General features: G+C 47.3%; 1 protein-coding gene across 2 annotated transcripts; it reads left to right on the top strand.

Annotated features, from left to right (window-relative positions):
• The first annotated feature begins 6,423 nt into the window (after nucleotides 1–6,423).
• On the top strand, nucleotides 6,424–15,794 carry GLRX (glutaredoxin). 2 transcript variants are annotated; one of them, XM_019929678.3, is made up of 3 exons: nucleotides 6,424–6,702; nucleotides 12,722–12,841; nucleotides 14,435–15,794. In XM_019929678.3, the coding sequence occupies exons 1-2, from the start codon at nucleotides 6,496–6,498 to the stop codon at nucleotides 12,833–12,835; spliced, it is 321 nt and encodes a 106-aa protein (XP_019785237.1). In that variant the 5' UTR covers nucleotides 6,424–6,495; the 3' UTR covers nucleotides 12,836–12,841; nucleotides 14,435–15,794. The 2 variants fall into 2 exon arrangements, with proteins under 2 accessions (XP_019785237.1, XP_004324010.1); XM_004323962.4 differs by having other exon boundaries at nucleotides 6,426–6,702; nucleotides 14,438–15,794.
• Nucleotides 15,795–17,586: the final 1,792 nt, after the last annotated feature.

Here is a 17,586-nt window from a genome sequence, read left to right as displayed (position 1 = left end):
AACACCACCAGGTGAGGTTTGGGAAATCAGAAGTGACCCTCTCTCACTTCCCCTGGACACTGTTGTTCACAGAGATGAGGGATTCCACCGCCAGGCTGAGGGTGAAGGCATCACGTGGACAAGGGCAGGGGAATGGAGCTGAGGCCTCTCAGCTGTGCCAGCCCCGAAGCTGCGCTACTTCAGACTTTTGTTTTTTTGAATATTATTATTTAAGCCAGTTTGAGTTGGGGTTTCTGTTCCTTACAGCCAAAGGCATCCTAGCACATACAGGAATGATGGACTAGTCCAGAAAATCCCTTCACCTCCGATGTAGCTACCTTGGAAAGGAGGCACCCGTGAAAAGCAGACCCCTGCTCTTGATGGTGAAAGGTGGGTGTCAGTCGATAAAATCAGAGTGCCACGTATGACAGAGAGTAAGGCGGGTCGATTATCCAACAGCTGTGCTGTCTCTTTGTGCTGGCCCAGAGAACTCAGGTATCAAGCACACATCAATGGGCTTAGGGGAGAGAGCCCCTAACCTTGGGGAGGGTACGTGAACCAGTTCCAGCCCAGGAAGTATAAGGGGAATGTGCTGAGGGGAAGGCATGGAGGAGAGATGCCCTACCTGTGTCACCCCCTGCCGGGGCCACCCTCTTCCTCCTACCTTTGAACACAGTTATGTGAGGACGGACGCTTGGACCAGCTGCAGCCAACCTGCAGCCTTGAGGGGAGGACCACGACAATCTCAGATACACCCACCCAGAGCCCTGGATCCCTGAGCCTCTGAGCCTGCCTCCTACCTCCAACTTCCTGATGGCCAAGAAAATCAACCCCCTAATGAAAACTGGTTTAAACTGGGTATTTTGTTTCTTTCTACCTAAAATATCCAAGCTGATAAACCCGGTTAGAGGCTGGGGCTATAAAAGCAGGAGTTATCATATTTTGCTTGTTTATACGATGCTTTGAAGTCTAAATCTATGTGCTTTCTCTCAGAGTACCCTAGAACCCCTTAGAGGGAATCCAAGTCACAGCCCAAGGGGAATCCTTCACCTTTCATCTCTCCCCAATCACAACCATCCCAAAGGAGACAGGCCAGATGCCCTGTGAAATCTCCTACCTTGGCACCGAGAGTTGGGAAAAGAGAGAAACATAAAGCCACTTCCTTCCTGCTGTCCCTAATGAAGAGATTCCTAATAAACGGCTCAGTTTGGTTTGCCTGACACGATTCGGTTGAGGAGAGCTCAAGAGAAAGCCCTCCCATGAAGCCAATAGAAAGAGTAAGAGCTGCATGTGGTGAAACACTTGGAAAGGTAAAGGATACAGTCTTGAGCTCAAATGATAGCAAGAAACCTCAGTGGGTCCCAGGGACTCTCAAGGCACCAGTATCAGTGGGTGACATGCTATAGCGAACCGAGCCTGGATCTTAGAAAAGGTGGCAACTTTTGGAGAGACGTCCCAAGTATATGGTGGAGCCTATTGCAAAGCAGCCTCTACTCCTGACCTTGGTTGAACTTCAAGTCCTTCAAGTCAGGGACCCTCTCCTTATTCCTCTAGTCAGTTTGGGATCCAAAGTATCTACCTTTCAAAGTCGCTGTGAGGATTAGAGATGATGTATGTAAAGCTCCTAGCACTGAGCCTGGCACACAGTAGGTCCGTAGTACATGGGAGCTGTAGTGTTTCTGAGTTCAGCACCGAGCAGCCGCCCTCAGCGGTAGAAGGTGAGGGACCACAGTTAGAGTCAGCATCAGTGTCTCCTGAGGTCAAACTGGAGTTAGAGTCTACAGTGAGAGTCAGATTGGTGCTCTGCGGTCAAATCTAGAGAGATCCAGAGAGAGAGCATCAAACAAGATAGACTCTGAAAACGGGCACAGCCACACACCAGAATCGTCATGTGTCTGAGGCTGGAAAGGGTTGCTGGCAACGAGGTTCATTCACCTGAACTCCTGCAGGTGTACATAGACAGGGCCAAGGGCAGCCATGATGAGTCTAGAGGTCTTGAGGGCAGCTCAGAACACCGGCAGCCCATCACCCACTGAGCTGCCCTTCTGCACACTCCAAGCCTTGTGGAAGCCAGGACCAGTCCCAGGGTGAGCCTTGAAGGACCCTAAATGTTTACCTGCTTTAAAGCATCCCTACCACTCCTTCTGTGGTCAAATTGCATTTAGACACTCATTGTGCTAAATGGAAGATGTCACAACATGCTGAATTCATCAGACATTGAACTGCAAATCTACTCATGCCTAAAATATATCTATTACTGCCCCTCACTGCCTATATGTAAAGTCCTTAGTCTTCAGTTTGGTAAAAGACACCCATGATCCGCCTGCTCTCCAGCTGTCTCTCTCCTCTCTCCCCACCTCGCACCCTTAATGCTCTATTCACACGTGACTACACTTAACACCAAGTGCCCTCTATGTCGTTCTTGCACTTCCTGTTCCCTCTGCCTGAAGTGCACTTCCCTACCTTGTAGACTCCAAAACATCTCCTCTCTCAAGATTCAGCCTAGCTCATCTTTGTCTACCTTTCCCTAAGCACCCTCCAGGCGGGAATGACCAGTCTCTTTTGGTCACCCTCATTCCCACACATACTTCTATTATACTACCTAGAATACTTTATAACACTGGGTTCACTTTCCATGTCTGTATCGTCTCCCCTAGACTATAAAGTCCTAAGGGCTGGGGCTGCATGTGGTCTTTGTGTCTGGCCCAGAGGCGCTGATTCATGTTTGTAGAGTGGATGCATGGGTGGCTGGATAAGGACCAGTGTGCATCTGGCCTCTGGTAATACAGGGATGAAAGCTCTTTCCCTGCCCTCAGGGAGCTCACTGTAGATGACAGAAAGAGAGTAAAAAAGAACAATGAAATGGCATGAGTCAGAGTACAGCATGTTGTGTGAGCTCAGCTGAGGGGCACCCAACCCAGTGGGGAAAAGAGATCTGTGTTCGGGGGTACTACCTAGAGGAGTCAAGCCATGATCTGGGTCGTGTTGGACCAGCAGGAGTCCGCCACACAGAAATGGGGGCCGGGCCACCATGGACAGAGAGGGGAGCAGGTGCAAAGGCTCAGACTCGAGATAGCTGTGGGATAAAGGAGAAATGTGGGGCAAAGGCAGTGACATGGCTAAGGCAGGGAGGAGCAATCACACAGGGCCATATTCCCACTAGGGAATCTGGAGTTTATCCTGGAGAAAAATGGAAGTTTCCTAAGAAAAAGAGAGAACGTGACAGGATGTACATACATAAAGATCATCCCAGCAGCCGTGTCAGGCCAGGCAATGAGGTCAAGGTGGAGATTCTAACAAGATCTAGCAAAGAACTGATGAGGGCTGGCCCAAGGCAGGGGCCGTCAGACTGGGGAGCTACTTAGGAGGCAAAATTGTTAGAGTTTGGTCACTCTGCATAAATAAAAAGCAGGGAGCAGGGGAAGAAGCAGGAGTCAAGATGCCTCCCAGGTTCCTGCCCTGGCTGATGGATAGATGACAGTACTCCCGGGAGGATAAGCAGGGAGGGAGGAGACAGGAGGTTGCCTTCCATTTTGGTCACGCAGAGGCTGAGACGCCTGAGGAACCCCAAGCGGGTCTTCTCAGTAGGCAATGAACTATCAATTCCTGAGGCTTAGGAAAGAGTCCTGGATGAGAAAAATAAATGTGGAGGTCATCAACAAAAAGATGACAGCCACCTTTCTGGAGCCACGTGTGCAGACAAAATCTTTCAAGGAGGGTGTACACAGAGTGAGAAGAGGACCAAGCCCCAGGATATACCCCACGTGCAGGCAAAACTGAGGAAGAGGCTGAGACAGAATACCCAGAGACACAGGAAGGAGAAAGAGATCAAGCTGCAGAGGACATTGGGAACAAGAGAGCTGGGGGGAGGAGGGGAAATGGAGAGACAGTGATCTACGGGGTCAAATCCTGCAAAGCGGGCAAGTAAGCAAAAGAGCCTGAAAAATGCTCATTTGTGGCCAGATTGTCCCAGCCCTCAACAGCCTGCGGTACAAATGAGATCGCATTAATAGTAACAGCCCGTATTTCACATGGATCACTAGCTTGTTGCCAACTATCTGCAGAGCAGGACCTCCGCTGCCTTGAAAAAAGTCCTTGCTTCCCAGTATTTCTGGGAGTGCCTGGGGGTGCACAAGCCCAAGAAGAGTCCTCATGTCTCTTCCACACACACCCCCTCTTGATGTCCACAGCACTCCAGGACGGCAGCCCCCATGGTGGCTGCCCACCCTGAAATACACCCGAGATCCATGGGTTCCATCTCCTGATGTGCCAAAGCTATAAACTCATGATGTTAACGCAACAGAGTATTCTATGCTTTGAATTCTCCACTGAAGTGAAGTCACGGCATTTTCTGAAAAGTGGAGAAGACTCCCCCTCTTTGCCATCTGTTTTTGTTCCAAGTCTCATGAAAAGGACTTCTTCAGCTGTGTCCCGTGGCCATCTGTCCTAAGGCTTCAGACACCAGTCCCTGGGCCTCAGCGGTAGGGCAGACAACAGAAGCCCTCCCCTCCTGCACCCTGATCTCTGCCCCAGGTACCCAACCCTCCAGGGACCCTATGCAAACAGATCCTTTGGGAGTTTCACTCCACCAGTTTATCAGAAACTCCACACCCACACTTCTGGGTTAGTCTCAGGCAGGACACCTGGCTGCAAGGTGATTTAGCAACGTGGTGGTCATGATTGACGTTGGCCAAAGGAGTTTCAGCAGAACGGTTGAGAAGGAGGTCAGACTGCACTGAGGTGAGGAGAGGATGGGAGGTGGGTCACGCTCAGATGGCAAACATAACAGCAAGTCCTATGAGACTTGGCTTTTCGGGAAGGGCAGGAAAGCAGGGTCAAGGAGATGGAAGGTGGTGGTGGTGGTGTGTAACAAGGCAGAGACTTGACCAGAGTCACATGCTGAGGAAAAAGAGCCAGCAGAGCGGGAGGGGCTACGCCCAGACGCTGAGAAGAAAGCGGTTCGGAGGGAAGTGCCCGGCGCGAGGCGTGCTGCGGACCCTTGCGCGGGAGAGAAGAAGGCGGCCCTGAGGAGGCCCCGGACTTCAGCGAGGGGCCCGGCCACAGGAGTCCGAGCGAAAGGACGAAACGAAGAGAGACGACAAGGACTCTGCCAGGAGCTTATTCGGGAGAAAATGAAGCTGCAAGTCCCAAGACTGAGTGGACCCGTCACCTCAGGCCTCCCGCCCCAGCACATTCTTTCTGGTGCCAGAGATCTCGTATCTTAGTGCCTCTCTGTGACTCACAATCTGGGATTCTTGCTTTGCCATTTAATTTTAGTAATAATTAGAGTTGCTTCCAGGAGTCAATTTTCCTCCCTTCTCTCAATCATGCTATGCTTGGGATTCTGACGTGGCAATCAGTGAAGGTGTGCAGCTCCAGCTTGGGCCCTAGTTTCCGTGGAAAACCTCCTGGGGAAAAGGACAGTTCCCTTTTCAAGGAGGTTTTTTTCCTTGCTTTGTTTATTTAACTTACTGCACATGGAGGGGTCAGAACTGGCCCTAGAATAAAAGACTTCTCTCGCCCCACTCGGGAGCGTGGGCACCACAGGGAAGAGCATCAGGTCCTAAGCGTCTTACCACACTCAGGTGAATGTGAGAAGTGGGTTATTACACCCCTTAGACTCACAACAGTGAAAACCAAGGGTCACACACGGAGGGTCAAACAGAGAAAAAGACCTTCATTGGACCTGCAGGTTGAAACGTGGGTTTTTGTTGGAATTCACTTCCACGCTAAAGTGCAGTTCAAGGGTCACAAACTCAAATGCTTAGGGACGCACAGCAGGTGTCTGGAAGGCGTGAGCCAGCCCGGAGGGGGGTGGGGGGTGGGGGGCGGGCAGTGGCATACCTGAGCCGCTGTCTGCCCTACCCAAAGAACAACTCCTCAGCCCCAGCTGCTGCCACAAATGAAGACGACCTGACTTTTCAGAGAGAGGTCGCGGGTCCAGATTCTTTTGTGAAATCTCCAGATGTTTAAAAGTGGGGAACTAATTCCACTAAACAGTGACCACGACAGACAGTGCAGGCCAAGCAAGACGGGGCACAGAGTCACCATCTGAATTTCACTCCTTCTAAAGAGATTTCAGCGCATTCTGTTTCTTGAATGATTCTGTTTGCATGTGTTTTTAGAAACTGTGTCTGAGACAACAAAGGTTTGACTCCGCCTTCTCCGCCCCCTCCCTGGGGCTGGGCTGCACACTTTCTGCTTCCCCGGAGAGTGACAAGGCTCTGTTCCCTTCCCAAGAGCAGGCGCTCCTGAAAGGGCTGAGGACAATGACACCCTGGACATAGCTACTGATGATGACATACCAGCGGGCGTTCCTCCGAAGCTCTAGCTGCTGAATCACTCCAGACTGAAACGACTTCAGGACTGGCCCTTTAAAAATCGAGCGCGCTACCGGGCAAACTCCTCCTCCAGGGAGGTTCCTTTAAATAAGAGCCAGCTGGCCAGGGCCCCGCTTTTCTCCCAAGCAATACCTGCAATCGAGGTTTCCTCCCCAGGAGATAGCAGCCTGTGAGCATGGCTCAAGCATTTGTGAACAGTAAAATCCAGCCTGGGAAGGTAGTTGTGTTCATCAAGCCCACCTGCCCCTACAGCAGCAGGGCCCAGGAGCTCCTCAGCCACTTGCCCTTCAAACAAGGGCTTTTGGAATTTGTCGATGTCACAGCCCGCAGTGACACCAACGAGATTCAAGATTATTTGCAACAGCTCACCGGAGCCAGAACGGTGAGCCTGGGGTTTCCTTCTAAAAGGCTGGGGAGGAGGCTCCCAGATTCCTTTTTCTTGTCGGGGCTGTGAACGTGGTACGCCTGTGCCTTTCTCTAGGACACCGCTAAGGTTCTGTCTGTCACTCCAGGCGGCTGGAGGGCTGTGCAGGTGGGGGAGGGCGCCTGAGAGAGGACACTGCTTCCTTGAATGGACGGCTGGACTTCGGCCAACGGTGCTCAGATCAGAGGAGGGAGCACAGCTGACTGTGTTGGGCGTCAGGGGCAGCGGGCCCAGCAGCCGCCCAGGAGTCACTGAGGAACTATCTGGACTCTTTGTTTGAAGCACTGACAGTCTGCGCGTGCAGGGCTGGGGTGGAAGGAGGCGTGCAGGGGCCATGTGTGATCGGTGCGTTTCTGTTGTTGCACAAGAATCGCGTGCACTCTGTGTGCACAGGGCCAAGTGGGATTTGCTGTCCTTCCATCTTTTCTCTAGGCTCTCTTTAACCTTCATCTAAATCGCTCATTCTTCCCTATCTTATATAACTCCTCCCTCTGGAAACATCTAACGGCTCATTAGTGCTCCTTAATCTAAATTATGGGATGCTTCCAGGCCTGTTAGGGAGTCCAGAGGCCAGAGTTCCGGATGGCTCTCACAATGGTTTGCTGTGTGATCCTGGTAAGTCACCAGCTCTGTGACTCTCAGGGACCTCCTGGCTGCAGCACCAGGCTGGAGGAGGTGACCGCTACATCCCTTCTTGCTATAAGTAGACAGTGGGACCCTAAGAACCGCTGTCCTTTACGTGAACAGCCTTCCTCTTCCTCAGCACCCACGGCTTCCCAGTGAGATAGCCAGCCAACCAGATCGCCAGCATCAGTTCAGGTGGTAAGTCCTGTCCCACCAGGTCACCCAAACTCCCTTTCAGGGCGCACATTCTAGGACACAGCGCTTGCAGAAGCACATATCCTAGCTCAGGTTTAGTTTGACTTACTGCGTTCTTTCTGGCTTCTCAGTGTAAAGCCTGGGAGGCTGTTCTGTTCTTCCCGCCTCTCCAGTCAGAAATCAGCCTTCTGGTGCAGGAAGAGGCAAAACACGCTACCCCCATTGCTTCCAGGGCCCCTGCTGTGAGCTGAGGACCCTCTTCTCTGGAAGGAGGGAAAGGGCAGTGTAAGGACACCTGTGGGCCCCGCTGTGAGGCATCCCTCTGGGCCAGCGGTTCCCAAATGTTGCTGCTCATTAGAATCACCTGAAGCGCTTTTAAAAAAAAAATTCCCAATGCCCAAGTCACACCGCATGCCAATTAAATCACAATATGGGAGGGGGCAGCTAGGCATCAGCAGTTTTAAAGATCCCTAGGACATGGATACACACATTGAGTTATAAGATGAATAAGTTCTGGGGACGTAACGCCCAGCATGGTGACTATAGTTGGTAATACTGTATCGTATGCTTGCAGTTTGCTACGAGATTAGATCTCAAGTGTTCTCACCACACACACGTGCAAATGGTAGCTGTGAGGTTATGGGTATGTTAATTAACTTGATGGCGGTAATCATTTCTTAATGTAGCATATGTGTATCAGACCATGACATTGTATACCTTAAATACACACATATTTATCTGCCGGTTATACCTCAAAAAATCTGGAAGTGAAAATAGAGTTTCTCTCCTGTCAAAAAAATGAAAAGGTAATTCTAATTTGCAACCAGGTTTGGGAGCACACCTTTCAGCCCGGCAGCACCTACTCTCTAGCAGGAAAAACAAACCACTTCACGCATTCATTCAACACCTGTTTTTTCAATTCATTGTAAAGCAACACTTTTTCTTCTAGTGGTCTTTTGTTTTTGAATTTTTCAAAATACTTTTCACAGGTTCTTGAGTCCTGAATGACATTCCTCCAAGGGGAAAAACAAACCCTTTGAAGTTGTATACTTCATGATCCCGAACAGTGAAGGGTTTCTATTAGAAGAGACTGGAAACCTTGAGAGCTGTCGCTATCTTGCTTATCCTGGGATGCCTGTGTGCTGTGCAAATAGTAGGAGCCCAGCAAGATTTGACTGATTACAGAGACGTAGGCCTTCTATCAGGCCATGTACTGGAGAAACTGGTTCTGGTTTCGCCATAGCCACAGCTCCTAGATCAGTGCGTTCACTTATTCCTTTTCCTCATGTTCTTTCTTTATGTAAATCCAAGTTTCTGACCTCTATCATTTTCCTTTTCTCTGAAGAACGTCTTTGAATGTTCCTTACGAGGCAGCTCTTTGGGCAACAAATTCCCTCAATTTCTGTTTGTTTGAGAAAGTCTTTTTCTCCTTTGGTTTTGAAGGATAATTTTGCTAGATACAACAAATATTTTTAAGCACCTACTACACTAGGCGCTTTTCTGGACATTGGAAATACTGCCATGAACAGAACAAACAAAAATGACTGCCTTTGTGGAACTTACATTCTAGTAAATGCAATTAATAAAATAGTATGTTGGAAGGTGGTAAGTGATGTGTGCTATGGAGAAAAAAACAGACAGGAAAGGCAGGTGGGCTGTAGGCAGCAAGGTACGGTTTTAAATGGAGTCATCAGGGCCTCACTGATTTTAGTAGATCTCTAAAGGGAGTGAGGGAGCAAGGCATGCAGAAATGTAGCGGTAGGGCATTTCATGCAGTGGGAACAGCAAGTGCTAAGGTCCTGGGGTAGAAGTATGCCTGGCAAGGAGGCCTCCATGGGTGGAACATTATGAGTCAGGAGGAGGTGAGGTCCGAGAGATCACGCGGTATAGGTTGGCGAGGCCTTTCAAGCTATCACATGGAGTGTGCTTGTGACGGGAGATGAGATGCCACTGAAGGGTTTTGAGCAGAGGAATAACCCTATCTGACTTGATTTTGAAAGGGTCGCTCCAGTGGCTGTGGGGAAAGAGACTACAGGAAGGCCAGGGTGAGGGTTGAAGCTGGGAGACCTCTGGAGGCTAGAGCAGTAATTCAGATGAGAAAAGATGGTGGCTTGTACCAGGGAGTAGCCAAGGAGGTGCTGCAGAGTGTTGGGAGGCTCTGAGTAACACCAGAGTGCAGGAGATGCCACCTAGCTGGAGCTGGGGCTGGAGAAAGCTCCGGGAGAGGAAGGGCCCCAGAATTCCCAAGCTTGCTTTTATGGTGGCAGTTCTCTGCTTCTTGGCAGTAACAGACTCAAGTTCCTCCGAAGAGGCGGATGGGCCAGGAGGGGAGGGCACGGAGGACGAGTCTCCCTTCCTCAGCTGCATCAACAGCTTCCTGTTTTGTCACCACAGCCTCCCACACTGTCCTGCTGCCAACTGATCACACTGACCACAGCCAACTGTTGCCTAGCCTAGAGGGTGGGTGTGAGGGCAACGGGGCCTTTCAGCTCTCAGGCAAGCCAGCTTGCGTGCCAGATGGTCTGCACAGAAGTCCGCCCTGATCATGTTTCAGGGCCTGCCTCAGGTGGCTGGGGGCTGCTGCAGAGCTGTGTGTTCCCAAAGCCTCAGTTACCGCAGGAGGAATGAACCACTATCAGTGCCAACCAGCGGTTTGCAGATGTGACCGCTGAGAGTCAGCATCACCTGGGAACTTGTCAAAATGCAAATTCTTGAGCCCCAGCCCGGATCTCCTGTATCAGAAATGTGTGGGGAAGGAGTAGAAACCTATGTTTTAACAAGCCCTCTGCAGTTCTGATGCAGGGTTCAAGTTTGAGAACAGCTATCTGAGGAGAAGACTCCTTACTCCTCAGGGCCTTCTCTCCAAATAACTGAACTCTAACCCCCTGGGCCAGCACCCTGGCCAAAGGTGGAGATGTGGCAAGTGGCAAGAGGAGTGACCATTGCTCAATTCTTTCTGAAAATAACAGAACTGACAGAAGTTCAAGAATGAATACATCTCGTCCTTATTGAAAGCTCAGATGAGTTTTACTCATTTAGGTAATGGCTTCAACAGAAGGAGCCCTGTATTAGAATTACATTAGGATTCTGTTTTATTTACCATTGCAACTGACCACAGCCAACTGTTCCTGGGGAGATAGAAGCCAGAAGGCTCCCAGCAATTTGAGAGGTGCTTTATTTTCCCTACAATGGCCAGATCCAGGGGGCAAGTTAGGTCTCTGACCTATGTTTCTGCATATTCTTCCAGCTAGTAAAAAAGCAACGCTGCCTTGGTGGCGCTTCCACTTGCAAAGCCCCCACACAGGCGGGCAGTGCAGGCGGGACGGGCGTCACCTTGTGTGACTGAGGTGGACATTACCAGGCTTTCTCGCCAGAACACAGTCCTGTGTGCTCTTCCCCACTCTTGGGACATAGGAAATAGCCATGGCAATGGAGTGTAGGAGTCTTTCAATTGGGGGCCTTAATTTTTAAAGCCTACTTCCACCCAGACCCCCTTCTTAATAAAAATAAGGTTAAGGACTTACCTGAAATAATCCTGCCCTTTTTCTCAACTCCCACACTTAAAAAAAAAAAGTCATCTGAACATGCACCCCAATGTTCATAGCAGCATTATTGACAGTTTCCAAGATATGGAAGTCACCTAAGTGTCCATCAACAGATGAATGGATAAAGAAGATGGGGTGTGTGTATATATATATATATATATATATATATATATATATATATATAATGGAATATTAATTACTCAGCCATAAAAAAGAATGAAATAATGCCATTTGCAGCAACATGGATGGACCTAGAGGGTATCATGCTAAGTGAAATAAGTCAGACAGAGAAAGACAAATACTGTATAATATCACTTATATGTGGAATCTGAAAAAATACAACAAATTAGTGAATATAACAAAAAAGAAGCAGACTCACAGATATAGAGAACAAACCAGTGGTTACCAGTGGAGAGAGGGAAGGGAAGAGGGGCAATACAGGGGTAGGAGATTAAGAGGTACAAACTATTATGTATAAAATAAGCAACAAGAATATGTTGTATAACACGGATAATATAGCCAATATTTTATAATAAGTGGAATATAATTTATAAAAATTTTGAATCACTGTGTTGTACACCTGAAACTTATATTGTACATCAACTATACCTCAATTTAAAAATGCATCTGAATTACTATGCCTTCTGAGGAAAGTCAAAAGCTTTGGAAATATTCTTGCCGCCTTCTGTCTTTCACCTCTCCTGCCCCTTCTGGTATGTTCCTAGTGTTCTGGGAGAGGACCTGCTTGCTCCTGACCACTCAGGGTACCCGCATTGTGGTTGTTTCTTCACTGCCAGTCAGCCTTTCTGTAACATCCCTGGCCTGGAATTTGCCTGAGCCACAGTGAAAAGACTTCCTCCTCTCTCCTCCTTCCAAGAGCCACCTAGAAACCTGGAACACGCCTTACCTAGCAGCAGGGAGGGAGCCTGAGGTTGACTCAAGATGAACATGTTCAGCAGGTAGAATGACTGTGTCAGCCTGGCTGACCCTGGGCCACCCACCCATGCCAGGTGTGAAACCAAAGCAGATGCATGTCCTTGCTCCCGGGGCTGCAGCACTTAAACATCTTATGATGGGCCAGGTATTAGAGAAGGAGATTCAGACACCACCACCCCTTCCCCAGCTGAGGACAGAGCTCACAGATGAGAGAGATGACTCTAATAAACTGTGAGTCTAAAATCAGAGACAGAGAACTGATGCAAATACTTTTCCAGCTATACTTAGAGACAGACTCCTTTCTGGTTGCCATGGGTCAGTTTAAGGGCTCAGGTGTGGTCCCAGCTGTAGAGAAACCAGAATTCAATCAGGGTGGTCCAGCTGCGGCCAACCAAAACTCTTTCCCTGAAACATAGAGTAAAATTTTTAAATCCCTTTGACAAGTTAGACAATCTCACACACACAGAACATTCTATTTGAAAAGCATCTTGGCTTAAGAAGGTTCTTGAATGAATAATTTTATGCGTATAATAAAGTTCTGCCCTGAAAGAGTATACATGAGGAGGTTGTGAAGTGATTTGAAAAGCTTTGGATCATGGGAAATATTTAGAGGAAGGATAAAATGTCTAATCTAATAATGATGTTCTCTAAATGTCCTGGCTTGTTTGCTTTTTTAGGTACCTCGGGTCTTCATCGGTCAAGAGTGCATAGGTGGATGCAATGATCTAGTAAATATGCATGAGAAAGGGGAGCTGTTGACAAGGCTAAAGCAAATTGGAGCTCTACAATAATTACAGGTGAGTGACAGGTGGGACGCTGGGCCAGGAACACTGGGAGATGGTGGAATTGTACCGCCACGTTTTATTACAATCTAGGAAGGCACTCTGGATAGGGAAAGAATGATCGGGGTGATCTGAGGAACTGTGATGTCATGTATGAGTTTCCCATTTTACAAATGGGTTAATTTCATCAATGGGAGGAAAGCTTTTCACTCAACCTTCATTTAACAAATATTTATTTAGCACTTACTATGTGCCAGACACTGTACGAGGCACTGGGAATACAGAGATGAACAAAAAGATAATATGGAACTTATATTCTAGAGAGGTAGACCGATCCAAAACAAGTAAATAATTCCTGAAACAAATGAATAATTTGATAGAACATGGCAGGGGGATGGGGAGCAAATTAAGCTAATGTAGTAAGGGAAGGCCTTTTTCAGAGGGGCTGGTTGAGCTGAGACCTGATTGACAACAGGGAGATGGCCATGTACAGATGAAGCAGAAGGGCTTTTCGGGCAGAAGGAATAATAGCAAGTACAAAGGCCCTGAGGTGACAAGTATGGAATATTCAAGGAACTGAAAGCAAGACAGATCAGACTGAGTGAAGCGCAGAAAGAAGGAAAAGTAGTAACAAATGTGGGCAAGGACCAGAGCACACAGGCCATGGGAAGCAACCTAGATTATTCTAAGTGCAATGTGAAATCAAGGTAAGTTTTGCTTTACCTGTGTTCACCCTGCAAATCCATTCAATCTAATTGGCTTCCCAAATGACAAAACAGAGTTTTCTAAAATTGTAACTTAAAGGAGATCTTTGACTGAATGGAAAACCACAGGGTGATGAATTCTTCAGAAAGGAAGCAAGATACCTTTGGGGTCTGATGGACTCTCCTCCCCGCAGCTCTTGTTAGTGCAAGCTAGCTTCTAAGCAGGCCAATTGCACTGACTCACACGTGGAAAGATTCTGTTTTAGCCAAAGGAGAAAGGGGTTCAAATTAAAATGTTCTTTGAAGAGTATTTATTGCCCACTAATTAATAAATAACCCTTGAGCAATGAGTACGTATAATTTGTGGTGGTTACTCAGAATAGCAACAGGAAGTGACAAAACAAGGTCTGAAAAATGCAACTGAATCCCTTGAAATAAAATAGTCAATGTTATAAACTTTTAATCACAATTCTACAACATCATCCCCTCAAATAAACACTGTGTCTGTTTGGGTTAGCTTTCTGGCCTCACCCCATGCACAAAGCACTCAAAACCCAATTAACTGCTGTACCAAATGTTTCCTTTTCTGGAACACTCTTTAGCAATTTAGGCTTAGATGAGAATGAGAGAAAACTTACAACTTTCCTGGGAAGGTGGGAAACACCATTTCCCCAGCTACCTCTATGTTGGCATGGGCACTAGAGTCTGCCATATTCCCCAGGTCTCTTTATCTGCATTGTCCTTCCGTATATTATACTCTCAGTATTCTACTGGCAACTTGCATCTCAAGGCCATCTGTAACCAATTATGCTTAAACAGCAAGAGTAAATGTTCTGGTAATGAAAGGGAAATGAGAGGAATTGATCTTTTCCAAGAAAATCCAATTCTTTGTATTTTTTCCTAGCAGAGCAGACCCCAGGCTGGTATCCCCCTTGAGAGCTGGATGGCATTGCAGATACCGACAGCACTTCCTGATGGATGGACCTGGGGCTACGTTTACCCAGCTACAGCAACTGTTTACTTAAAAGTTTGAAATATGTTAACGCAAATAAAGTGGGTGGGGGGCATTCTGGGGGCAAAAAACAGCTTTTTCTTCTTTTGACTCAGTATTAAAAGGGGACCAACTTGCCCAAAACAACAGGTCTGAGAAGTTCGATGGGTGTCTCAGGTTTCTTGTGGATTGGCCCTTTGGTTTCCAAAAAGACAAGATATGCTTAGGATTCACTCACTGACCCAAAAGATGTTCCTTCTCTTTGGCACATGTTCCTTACTACGTGTTCTCCACATGCTGGGGCTCCTCTACCTCAACACCAGTGTTTCTCAACCAAGTATATCCCAGACCTCCTGGGTTGAATCTATAGTTGGTTTTCTGCTACTGTCCAAAGATTATTTTGTTGAGTTTGACTTTACAGAATTTGTATTATGAAATCAATAGATATTCTGAATATGCTTTTTCAAAGGGTATCTCCTTAGCCACCATCCCCACCCCACCTCCTACCCCCTCCTACTGTGAGAATCACTGCCGTGAACCAGTTTTCTGAACCGTGACAACTCATAGACCTCATAGGAAATATTCAACAATTCCGTGAAGGGTCTGAGCACTCAGTCTGAGAGACGCCACTGAAAAGTTAAGCACGGTTGGTCTTCATTTTGGGCCACAGGGATCAGAGGTATAAATGCAGATGCTACGATCACGTGGCAACACTCTGTTATGTAACACGGTTGTCCAGGGAATCCTGAACAAGTGTGTATTAATTTGTTTATAAGCAAAAGTAAAACATAAGGGCTTCCCTGGTGGCGCAGTGGTTGAGTCCGCCTGCCGATGCAGGGGACACGGGTTCGTGCCCCGGTCCGGGAAGATCCCACATGCCGCGGAGCGGCTGGGCCCGTGAGCCAAGACCACTGAGCCTGCGCGTCCGGAGCCTGTGCTCCTCAACGGGAGAGGCCACAACAGTGAGAGGCCCGCATACAGCAAAAAAAAAAAAAAAAAAAAAAAAAAAAAGTAAATCAAAAAATTTTAAATGTTACATAGACAACTTGTATACCCACCTCCAAGAATATGTCTGTGAAAGTAGCCAAATTTGGGAAACTCTGTTCTAAATGATTTTCTCTCTCTCCTTTCTTTCCCCCTCACTCTATGAAAACTTAAGAATTCCTTATTGTGAAAGTTATTCTAGAATTGCAAGCTTAAGTTAATTTCCCTCTGTAGTCTCTGGTATGAATGGTTAATTTCTTCTCTAATAAAGAAGTACCCGTGGATCACACAGTGATTTTTGTCCAATTCTTTTCTACGTTCTCAAGACCTTAAGGAATGTGATTATTGCAGAATATACCAATTTAAAGTGTTTTCATGTTCAACCCCTGCAGGCGCATGCTATTGTCCTTCACTGAGTAGAAACGGTTGGTGTAATTTTGTAAATTTCATAATTTGACTATGTCAACACTAGCCTATTGAATAATGTTTAGGATTCAGTAATAGTCTTTTTCATACCACATTCCATTTTCCTATTTCTCTCCTAATACTCTCGTAGTCTTGGCTTCCTCTCCCTTCCCTTATGCACCCTAACCACTCCCTTCAACCAGATGGCTGTGGATGATCGAGTAGGTTACACACCACACAACACTATGAATGCCACCTCTGGAGGCTGTGCAGTGTGCAAACTGCGCCGTCCCTGATCACCTCCCGACCACTTGCCTGCTCTTTCTTTCACATTTCTATGTCCTTGCTCATTGTGTTCCTTCCTCCTGAGATACCCTTTCTTATCCTTTGTTCTTCTTTCAAACCCTGCCTTCACGGCCCGATTTACAGACTCTCCCCTCTGGACCTACCCTCTCCTCTCACTGCCTCTTGACTAAAAAAAGTCATTGCTCCTTCTTCTGTAATCTTAAAACATCAGGCTGTATTGTAGTTAATCATCTGTACTGGTCTCTCACCATATTCAGAAATACTCCAAGGCAGTAGCCTCGACGTAAAAACCTTCATATGCCCAGTTTCTAGCACAGAGGTTCTATTTTATCAAAGCAATACATGCGTGTGGTTTAAAATGTCAACCAACACTACAACACTACTCAAACCCCAGTCCTGGCCACACATTTATCAGTTTCGTAGGTATTTAAGCTATTTAGAAATACTGTAAAATGTATTAGACATATATAAGAATATATAGAATGCATAGTTCTATTTAAATGAACACCCATGTAAGCTGCTTCCAAAGTTAAGAAGTAAAGCACCCATATAACAGTGTGCTTCCAGAGTACTGATAAAGTACCTTAGAGGCCCAGGACTTCCCTGGCGGTCCAAGATCCCACATGCCGAAAGATTAAAAAAAAAAACGTACTGTAGAGGCCCATGTGCCCCCTTCCAATGTATCCCCTTCCTCCCTTCACAGAGATGATCTCTAGTTCATTTTGTTGTAATCATTCTGATCCTTGATAGTTCTACTTCCTACAATATCCCTCAGCGATACATTTTAGTTTTGAAAAGCAATAGCAAACACCAACCTAGCTGTGTAAGGAAAGGGCAATATTCTCACCATCAGATGAAGGGCCCCAGGAGAAGATAAGCTGAACAGAGGCTCTGAGTCATAGATTAGCTTCTGTTTCCCTGGGAGTTTACCAGAGGGGTATTCCCAAATGAGTCTTTGGAAACACTAGGCAACCCATGGCTGGGGAGGTTATTGTATGAACAGGTACTGGGCATCCCCCAGAAATATGTAATGGAAATGGGCTGCTCTGCATTTTCGGCTTCCATGGCCAGCCTCCAGCTTTGAGGAACAGGTCCAAGCACACTACGTCCATAGCAGTGTGTTAAGCCCATACCCCCTCAACTAGCCAAGGTTGTGTCATGGAGAACAGAAATGTCATCAACACAAGGCAAACTAAGTTCAGATAACAATCTGCTTCAGGCTCATTTAAGCATTCTCACCTCAAGTTAAAAAAAAAGACAACAGTTGAGCTCTCAACATGGGGCATTTCACTGCTCCAGTCTGGACTGTTTGCTGTCCACGTCAGAGCACAGCTCTCTTCCTGGGATCTCCCTTCACTGTCATCCTGGGG

This window comes from Tursiops truncatus, chromosome 3 (genome assembly GCF_011762595.2).
Source record: "Tursiops truncatus isolate mTurTru1 chromosome 3, mTurTru1.mat.Y, whole genome shotgun sequence".
In the NCBI taxonomy this organism is placed as follows: domain Eukaryota; kingdom Metazoa; phylum Chordata; class Mammalia; order Artiodactyla; family Delphinidae; genus Tursiops; species Tursiops truncatus.
This window is presented reverse-complemented; position numbering and strand designations above follow the sequence as displayed.

Excerpts from the sequence above, each read along its gene's own strand:
- GLRX (XM_019929678.3), top strand. The coding sequence starts at position 6,496 with ATGGCTCAAGCATTTGTGAACAGTAAAATCCAGCCTGGGAAGGTAGTT. Across the intron at positions 6,703-12,721 it reads AGCTCACCGGAGCCAGAACG|GTACCTCGGGTCTTCATCGG; the intron begins GTGAGCCTGGGG and ends TTGCTTTTTTAG.